At 41.1% G+C, this 10,428-nt stretch overlaps 1 protein-coding gene across 1 annotated transcript in view; it reads right to left on the reverse strand.

The window, feature by feature from the left end:
- Nucleotides 1–496: 496 nt before the first annotated feature.
- Nucleotides 497–10,428, reverse strand: part of LOC145418347 (sodium-coupled monocarboxylate transporter 1-like) — a 25,823-nt gene continuing 15,891 nt past the window's right edge. Inside the window, exons 5-11 of the mRNA XM_080286779.1 lie at nucleotides 7,356–7,496; nucleotides 6,671–6,889; nucleotides 3,552–3,670; nucleotides 3,256–3,410; nucleotides 2,743–2,966; nucleotides 1,637–1,737; nucleotides 497–651 (exon numbers count right to left, since the gene is read on the reverse strand). Of these exons, the coding sequence (XP_080142905.1) occupies nucleotides 497–651; nucleotides 1,637–1,737; nucleotides 2,743–2,966; nucleotides 3,256–3,410; nucleotides 3,552–3,670; nucleotides 6,671–6,889; nucleotides 7,356–7,496 (1,114 nt within the window). The remainder of the gene's footprint in view (nucleotides 652–1,636; nucleotides 1,738–2,742; nucleotides 2,967–3,255; nucleotides 3,411–3,551; nucleotides 3,671–6,670; nucleotides 6,890–7,355; nucleotides 7,497–10,428) is intronic.

Below are 10,428 nucleotides of genomic sequence, written 5' to 3' on the forward strand. Positions count from 1 at the left end.
ACGCGAAAACAATCAACACCAAGTCATCAGCATACAGTATCTCCCACAGAAGTCCAGAAAACTATTTCTGAAGTCACGTGAGAGAGTTTTAAGCACCATGACAAATAATAAGTTGCTCAAGATTGACCCATGATGCAAGTCAGTATTCACGGAAAACTCGTCATTCAAATCTCCATTCACTCTCGTCTGGGTGCGAGTACCCACATACATAGCCATAACCATTCTAACCAGCCACTCCTTGATCCCAGACCTTTTCATTGCCCCTCAGTGTAAAAAACAAACAAGCAGTATTAACGAATTTGGTCACGTAGCCTCCAATTTATATTCAGCCACATATACTTAACCAAACTAAGAATTATACACAGATACACATTTTACGAAACTGTTAATATAGTTCAAAAATGAAAGACAAAATTCTGTATGTGCACGTCATAGGACTAAAGAGTTATGCAGGTGTGAAGACAAAAAAACAAGATGCGTCATGGGATCATATGAGTTAAGCAAGTGCCAGTTCAGTCTCCATGCTGTCTTCTGGAGTGGTGGTCCTGGCAACTGGAGAACTGTCAGGTTCTCTTCCCATAAGCCAACGGTGCAGTCTGGCGCTACAGGCACTGGTCAGCCTCTCGTCCACTGCACCGGAGGACACAGGACCTGTCAGGAAGGACACAGTAACAGCATCGATATAGCCTACTTATAGGAACACCATAACCACGCCACCACCCTGTTTTCGGTACAGCATCGATTTACTCACAGTAGCACGAGACCTACGCCAGCACTAAGTTCTCAGCATAACACCCAGCACTGTCATACTAATACCAACACCAAACTCAAGTCATCACCAGATTCTCAGCACAACTCTCACAATGTCTGCATGCTCGCAGTAACACCACACCCCATGCCACAACCACTCTCTCAGTACCACAACACTCACAGCACTGCCATACTAACCCCCATCACCATACTTGCGCCGCCACCACACTCTCAGCACCGCAACACTCATGGAACTACTGTACTCACAGCAACACACATCACAACACTCACACTAGCATTATATCTACAAGCTGCACATTTAAGCAGACAGAAAGACTATAACTGAAGTACAATGACCCATCAGTGTAACCAATTCCATTTAACTTTTTAGTCTCACACACACACACACACACACACACACACACACACACACACACACACACACACACACACACACACACACACACACATACACACACACACACACACAGACACACACACACACACACACACACACACACACACACACACACACACACACACACACACACACACACAAATATTCCGTCCGCTTAATTTACTCATGTTAAACTCAGCTAAGTTTGTGAAGAGATATGGCTCGTACGTAGGATGTTAGTTACTATAACATGTTTTTTCCCAGTTCATCTTAGTTGATTTCCAAATGCAGACTGGCTAATAACCAGTGATACTTAGGTTGTTGGGTCCATTTGGCTAAGAACGAAGAATACAAGAATAATCATTCCTTCTTAACTAAGACTCATCGAACTTCGTACGACCACTGCTTGGTACTCTAGTTGTGGGAGTGGCCTAGTTCCGTCAAGTGAAAACAAAATGGTTAGAGATAACACCTTAGAAGAAGACTCACCGGTACAGAGGGAGACAAGGTTGCTGACCACTAAGACGATGAGGAAGCCAAACAATGTGGTGTAGCAGTAGGAGATGTCGTACACAGTCTTGCCCTCCACCCTGACACAGGAGCAATATTTCGGTTATAATGAAGATCAAGCATCTGTTTGTTTATCTATATATGGTCAGAATCGTGGAGGGAGTGGCCACAGACAAATCGTCTCCATGTCACCCTATCCTCCACCATCAAGGTGCCCTCCCTCAAACTCACATCATCCTCGCTTATATGCCTCTCCACCCCATTGCCCCATCCTCATTATTGGTCTCCCTCCCCCACCCTTTCCATTTTCACCTCACTCGTCGGCTTGTGTGATTTAGATACACCTCTTTCTCAATATCTTATTATTCCCGTTCACATAATTGATGCAAAAGGTGTCAGTATTATAAATATATAATTACTGCACAACAAAATATTAAAGTGTAATTAGCAATGAAGGCATAAAAGTAAAAAAAAGAAAAAGAAAAAGCACAATGATGTCACCTATGCCCACGAAAACACTCATTACTGACACTGTAAATTCGTATGTTCTGTCTCGTAAGGTTAGAGGAGAGCAATATTTCCACACAGTATTAATTCACATTGTCATGTTAAGTTATTTCAGATTTTTAATAATGCTAAGCTTAGAAACTGGAAAAAAATAAACTTTTGTTTTACTGTTCCATAGAGAACTTGCTTTTTATATTTTGACAACAAAAGAATTTCAAGTTGAAACTACTTAAATGCTGTATACTTGGAAACCTTGGGCTCGAGATTAATACAACGATACTAAATAATTCTTCTACGCCGTCACGAATTAAAATAAATATACAAAACTGAAAGAAAACCTTTTTAGCTTTTAATAATTTCAAACTGGTTGGCTGCTTCGCCAATCCTGAACCCAGTATGTGCAAAGGAATTATTTACCATGACTGTATTGGTGGCTCCAGAAAACGTTACTCTGGCAGATTATGATAAGCAATGTATTGTCTCGTTTTAATTAAACTGTTACTCTTAAACTGCAGTATAGCATTTGACTCTCTCTCCAATTATTTGGTAAACCTGGCTGATAACCGCAGTCTTCGAACCTGTCAGTGGATGGAGTGGGTGTCAGCAGGATATCAACAATATCCGTAGTGACAAGGTCGGCATCAGGTATAGGTGTGGTGATGTTGGTGAAGTGGAGGAGGTTCTCTGGGCATCCGTCAGTAGAAAGTGGGAGAGAAGACAGAGAACCCTCACCCCTGACAAAGTTGCTCACAGTGATCCACAGGTTGAATGTCAAGGCTGCCAAGAAGCCCGTCATAGCACCCTACCACAATAATTGGAAAGGGGTTAAGCTGGATCATCGTGTACTGCGTATCTCACAATATTTGTTACACTAAATTAATTCACTAAGTTGCTGTATTTTGTTGTAATCATGACACCACCAGACGATGTTACCCAACTTTTTCAGCATCAGTAATACTGAAGGGGTCCATGGAAACGTATATCGTAAGTTAGATAAGTTCTTCTCGCAGTCGGAAGAATTAAAAAAAAAAAAAAATGCTTCTCTTGACTGAAATGCTGAACTACAAGAGCATTCTGTGAACATCTCTGACCTTTGCATTGACCCAGGGTGTGAGTAGACCGGCCATGTGCATTCCAACAAGTGGACTCAAAACGGCACCAGAAATTTTATACCCCACAATGAGGATACCACTGAGATGCTGCACCGCAAGTCCAATGCAGATGCCACACACTCCTGCAGCAGCAGCTATAAAACAAAACAAAACAAAACAGAAAACAAAGACCTAATTGACAATATAACAATACTAATTTCACAGTTAAGGAATATTGTGCACACGCTATAAACTGAATCAACAGTCAACCGATATTTTATCATCCGAGATCTTACAGAGTAGCTTGAGGACGTTGGTGGAGGACTTGTTGCTCATCTTGTTAAAGTACGGCCTGTCTTTGAGCAGGTCCTCCCAGATGAGACACGCTATCGAGTTGCCAGTGGTAGAGATTGAACTGTCATGAATGGAGACATCAACAGGTTATGTTTACAGACTGACACACTGTGAAGAAGTGAGGGGAAGGGTGTGCATTAACCCTCCAAGAGCTGAGAGCTTTGCAAATTATAACCTAATTGAAATATACCTTCTCTTTGTTCTTGCAAGAATTAGTTTTGGGCAAAAGTGACTTCTCGCAGTTGCCTATAATAGTAGGGATGTTTACTTGTTAGGACAACAACTGTTTAGTTTCTACATGTACCATATGGAAGATAAATGCGTGAATGAACAAGTGGTGCCAGGTGCAACAAACCTCACCCGACAACAGTTATCTTATTTTCAACCTTGTTCAAGTTACAGCCCTCTGAAAATCCGTGATCTTGCGTTTGACCTTTCAGGGTCTCTTAATGGTGCTAAATGAAAGCCATTAAGAGACTTCCTAAATCCTGATAATAGTAAATAACTGTATTATCAACCAGTTTCGAGTTATAGGTCCCTGAGTATCCATGACCTTGAGTTTGACCTTTCAGGGTCACATATGGCCAAAGGTCATGGTAACAATTAGAAGGCCATATGGGACTTCCTATATGTTGATAATAGTAAATATCTATATTCAGCATTTTCGAGTTATATCCCCCTGAATAACCGTGACCCTGAGTTTGACCTTTCAGGGTCACTTAAGGCCAAAGGTCATGGTATCAAGTAAAGGCCCACATTGAACTTCATATATGTTGATAATAGTAAATATCTCTCTGCATCCAGTTTCGAGTTATAGTCCCCTGCATATCTGTGACCTTGAGTTTGACCTTTCAAGGTCACTTAAAGTCAAAGGTCTTGGTGCTAAATGAAAGCCCATATGGGAGTTCCTGCATGCTGATAACAGAAAATATCTCTATCTTCAAACGGTCTCAACTTATAGCCCTCTGAAAATCCGTGACCTTGATTTTGACCTTTCAGGAATATTCTATTACCTCCAAAATTTAACCACTTCCTTTTTGGGATCATTGCCTACATATCCTGAAAGTTTCATGTAAATTCATTCAGACGCTTTTCAGTAATGTTGCTGACAAACAATGAAACGAAACAAAAAAACTACCAAAAACAATACCTCGCTGGACTCCGTCCGGGCGAGGTAATAATTGTAACAGCAACTTTGAATATGAGTGACACAGATGAACATATTTATGCGGTGAGGTTCAAGTCATGTTTTGCAGTTCCTGAAAATCAACTATTCCTTAGTTCCAAGAGACAACTTTCAGTCTTCAGAGAATTGACCTGTCAACACCTAGTGCTTCATGCACTGGCATGGACTGAGAGACATTTGCAGTGTACGGTTAGAAGCGAAAGTGGATATTTATCTTGTTGAACCAAGAGTGTGTATGCAAGAATTTGTATATAATGTCAAGGGAACCTCAGTGGGGTGTGAATATGAGAAACTATGTAAAAAAAAAAATATTAGCATACCACCACAACAATTTCACATACACACTAGCAACCAATAATATTAGGCTCCTGTGTTAGTGATAACTCTTGTATTTTTACCATAACAGGTGAGTCCTTTTAATCGTTCAATAAATACAAAATAATAAAACGATTGTTTTTTTTCAGTGACAGTGAAAATCAATGCAATCTAACAAGAACTATTTGCAACTATACGATTTAGTAAGTAGTAAATTTATGGTTTAGGACAGCAGGTTCCTCTTTTCATTATTGTTGGTATGACATCAACGCAGCGTAAAGTCAGTACATGGATGCTGATGTGTCACGAGAGATGGTTACGAGATGACATAATAGTTCATGCCCTCACGCCTGAGTCCGATGCAGAGAGGACTGAGATCACAGCGACAGTAAAACGATCTGATGTATCTAAACCAGCATAAAAATAGCCAATAAATCAAGAGCTAAAACATCACTGTGAGACAGTGTAGGTACTTGCCATATCATCTAACTTTACTGATTCGATTTAACGTTGACCCATCGCTGGTAGAAGCCTTGAGTTCCCGCGCCTGAGTATCATAACGAAATTTTCTTTAACTGAATTCCAAGTTAAAATCATCCGATGCGATCCCAAAACGCCACATGGTATAAAAATCGGTGCAAGTCAGGGGAACTTGGCCTGGCAAAATCACTTTAGCGAGGAGGAGGAGGAGGAGGAGGAGGAGGAGGAGGGAGAGAGAGAGAGAGAGAGAGAGAGAGAGAGTGTGTGTGTGTGTGTGTGTGTGTAAGGGAAAAGTGAGAAGGAAGAGAATGGAAGGTTGAGAGAGAGAGAGAGAGAGAGAGAGAGAGAGAGAGAGAGAGAGAGAGTATGTGTGTGTGTGTGTGTGTGTGTGTGTGTGTGTGTGTCAATAGAAAGATGAGGAGACAGAGAAGGGAAGGTTTAGAAGCGAATTCAAATTCCAAGTGACATGGTTCACTGGAGACTTTTGTCAAAGTGTTTGGGAAAATAAAACATGGTCAATTTTTTTTATCTTGAAAAGTGATATGAACGACTATGAACGATAAAAATTTAAGTCACCACCACCAAGGAAGAGGTTGGTAAAAACATGTTAAAGTATGCACTAGGTGGAAGGTGGATGGTACCATAATTCTCCTGGACAGGGGAATCAACAACTTCACATTACCAAAATCTGAGTTGAAACTACGACACTTACATGTCTCTTCTAGACAACTGTAATCTCATTCCGTGGGTAGGCTGGACTTATTAGCCTTCATTGGCCACTGGCTGAAGAGATGACAATCTCCAAATTCAAAACTGAGGAGCTTGTAAAGAATTTGGAAAAGTAAATGACAGGAAAAAAAAAAAATCTTGTCCAGGGTACTACCTGGTGGTGTATCAATGGTGCCGGAACTACGTCAGATCGCGTATCACAGTTACCATCGACAAGGGAAAAAAGGCTTAAACGTACCATGCATGGCCAAGGCCATCAAAAACGTAAGTTTATGTAAGTGTAAATCTAACCTTCGAAAGCTTTTGGTCTAAGGTCTTTCCTATGTCCCTGCCTTTGGAAGCATAACTGACCTGAGAACAGCACCATAGATGGCAGCCACAAAAATTCCAGGCACACCCTTGAGGTGACCTAATTTGTCCATCACAAGGTAGGGGATGATCTGGTCAGGTTTCTGTATCCTGCCTGAGGTAAGTGGGTCACACTGTTGGTAGACGGCATACGCCACCAACCCGGAGAAGTAAAACAAAGCCAGGACAATAAGCTGACTCACAATGAAGCCTACACTCACTCTGAAAAGTTAAGAATATAATCCACTTGTTGTTTTGGCATTTACTGTCATCTATGAAGAAAACAATAATCTGGTTGAGACTTAAATATTTTGGTAAAACTGGTTATTCTGAGCATTAACTTCTGAGAAACCATAATGATCATGCACCTACTTCAATTACTAATGCAGGTGAGGTTCATCATACTTGAATTCAAGTGGTTAAGACTGTGTGTATTGATGCTACTTGAGTTTCATATTAGGGCATGGACATCAGTGAACGGGCTAGTTTATTTATTTCTAGGGGTAAAAATGAACACAGCTTCAGTATCTTATAATTTTCTCTCTGCTTCAGATTATACTTTCAACAATAATAAGAAAATGCACAGAAAGAGTAGGTGGTTTTGACAAGACCTTGTAATGTTTAGCGCAAGTAGAGTGTAAGAACCAGAATAATATAGTTTAACCTCCACGTAAGAAATGCTCCTCACCTTTGTGCTGCCACGAGGCTGCTGATCGAAGCCAGTCTCTGGTATATATTCTGGTTAAATCCTAGTACCATAAGGCTGGCGACAAAACCATAAACGATGGTAGACCACAAAGAGTGTCTGACAAAGAGGCTGGGGTCCAGGCTGAGGGAAGGAAATGTGTTACTTTTAATAAGATCAAGGTATTGTAACACACTGTGACCTATACTTGTGACCATATCAGCTTGTTCTTTATCTGAATACCTTATACTCATATTACTGCCTGCTTATGGCTAAGCAATAACTCTCTGCGCAGTACTGAATTAATGACGTCCTGCCGCCTGGTGGAAGACGGTGAACATTGTCACCCCACCTAATCCACGGAGCAACAAGTTCGACAAAAATACAACGAACTTATTAGCATCTTCTGCAGTATTACCAAATATATCTGTGTCGTTTATCGTTCCCTCAGTGCTTCTTCTGAACCCAGTGTATTTGATTCCATTTCCACACAGTTGAGTAACCTAAATCTTGCCCTTAACACCGGAATTACCATCTTGGGTGATTTTAACATACATAATGTTGAGTGGTTATTGCACTCTGCCAGGACTGACAATGCTGGTCTAGAGTGCGAGCTGTTTGCAGAATCATTTAATTTCATGCACCTGGTAAAGCAACCAACCAAAATACCAGATAATCCTGACCATAATGCCCATCTTTTGGATCTGTTCCTGACAAATAATCCCGATCAGTACAGGATAGAAGTATTGTCTTCACTTGGATCCTCTGACCACAATCTCATCAAAGCCTCATTAGTTAGCCCTCCCAAACCTCCCCACTCTGAACCTGTCAGGGTAACCCGATGGCACTTTGATAGGGCAAACTGGGATGAATATAGAAATTATCTTGCTGACATTCCATGGCAGTCTTTCTGCTCTAGTGATGTCAGTTCTACCCAGTCCCACATTTGCGATTTAATACTAGCTGGTATGGATTTATTCATACCAAGTCAACAATTCACTAAAAGATCGACCTCTCCAAAATGGTTTGACAGCAACTGTGCCAGAGCAACAGCCCAAAAGTCATCAGCATATAACTATTACTTGAAATAAAAAACATCTGCCCCACCCATGGACATTGACACCGACACCGCCGAAGATCACCGCCCGCCGTCAGCAGCTGAGGGAAGGGCCGCCTCTCCTGTCCTTTCCATCATACAGGAAGAAGGCGACCACACCTCCCCCTCACCACTTCCTGCTGCTGACGTGAACCTCCAGCCTACTGAGGAGGCACGTACCTCTCCCTCTCCACCACCGTTAACGAAGAAAAAGAGGAAGAGGGGGACACAGCCAAAACCACCGCCACCAGCCGAGATCGACACTGAAGGCATTGCATTCTCCACGCCTACAGTTCCCGATCTTCACCTCCACGCTAGCAACACCATCAGCAGAGCAGAGATGAATAACATCATAAAGGAGGCTCTTGACCCAGACATACTCTTGAGTGGTCTCAAAGAGACTGACCCTCAAATATTTTCAAAATTAACAAGTCCGAGGAGTTCCTCGTAGAGGACGCTCCACCTAAAATTCTGACAACTCTGGCGGGCTCTCCACCCTGATCCCGGGTCCTAACTACTATAGTGGGACGTATCTCAACAACAACAACAACATCTGAATCACTCTCTCAATTTAAAATTGCTAGAAACCATGCAAAAACTTTAATTAATCTTGCTAAATCAAACTTTCTTCAAAATCAAGCATCAAAACCACTTAACAACCTTAATGACAATAGAATATTCTGGTCAACTCTCAATTCTTTCAATAATAACTTTAACAAGTCATCATCCATTACCCCACTAAAATCTCCAGATGGCAACATTACAAATGACCCACGTGGGAAAGCAGATATCTTTGCCAATACATTTGGCAGAAATTCTACCTTAGAGGAAGCCAGCCATTATGTCCCAGCACTAGAACTTGACTCTCCTGACGTCGTTCCACTTAAAATACAGACAAGGTACGTGAAATCCATCCTAGACAATTTATCTACCAACAAAGCTCCAGACCCGGATGGAATTCCGCCAATTGTTTTGAAAAAGTGTTCCCCAGAACTTGCCTCTGTTCTTGCAAAATTATTCAGACTATGAATACTTACTTCTTCATTCCTTAAGTCATGGAAAGAAGCCAATATCCACCCAATTCCAAAGAAAGGAAGTTCCTCTGACCCCTCTGATTACAGACCAATAGCTGTCACATCTTCTCTTGGTAAGGTTTTTGAAACTGTAATTAATAAGCACATAGTTAAACATCTTGAATCCAAAAACTTAATTAGTGATAGACAATATGGTTTTCGCCAAGAAAGATCCACCATTGACATACTCAATCTCCTGACTCATACCATCCATCAATCAGTTGACCTACATGGTGAAACTCATGCAGCCCTGGATATTTCTAAAGCTTTCGACAGAGTGTGGCACCGTTCCCTGTTGTCCAAACTCCCATGCTATGGACTAAACTCTTTTGTTCCTTTGATTTCCTCATATCTCTACAATAGAAAAATAAGAGTAAAAGTACATAATGTATATTCCACTTTCCACTCAGTTAACGCCGGTGTGCCACAGGGATCAGTTCTGGAACCAACCCTGTTCCTCGTTCATATAAATGATCTCTTATCTGTCACCCAAAATCCCATCCATTCATATGCAGATGACTAAACACTTCATAGTTCATATACACTCAAACATCCATTTACAAAGTCCGATATCTCTAACTCTCAACTCAGTACAGGCACCTCTTTAATAGCAAGACTTATCCACGATCAGTGAATGGAGACAAAATAACTTTGTCCCATTTAATGCTAGTAAAACTAAATATATACAGTTTACTAATAGACAGGTATTGCCAGAATCGTATATTACCTTCAATGCTACAAATATTCCCATATCCAAAAATATTGAAATTCTCGGCGTCTCGCTTAACAATGCTCTCAGCTGGACCTCTCATGTTAGATCACTTGCTAAAACCGCCTCAAAGAAACTTGGATTATTGTACAGAGTCCGTAATTCTTTCACTGAGGAGCAGTTAGTTACAATTTATAA

This window comes from Coenobita brevimanus, chromosome 14 (genome assembly GCF_032717465.1).
Source record: "Coenobita brevimanus isolate Jiangsu-jjx chromosome 14, ASM3271746v2, whole genome shotgun sequence".
NCBI lineage: Eukaryota > Metazoa > Arthropoda > Malacostraca > Decapoda > Coenobitidae > Coenobita > Coenobita brevimanus.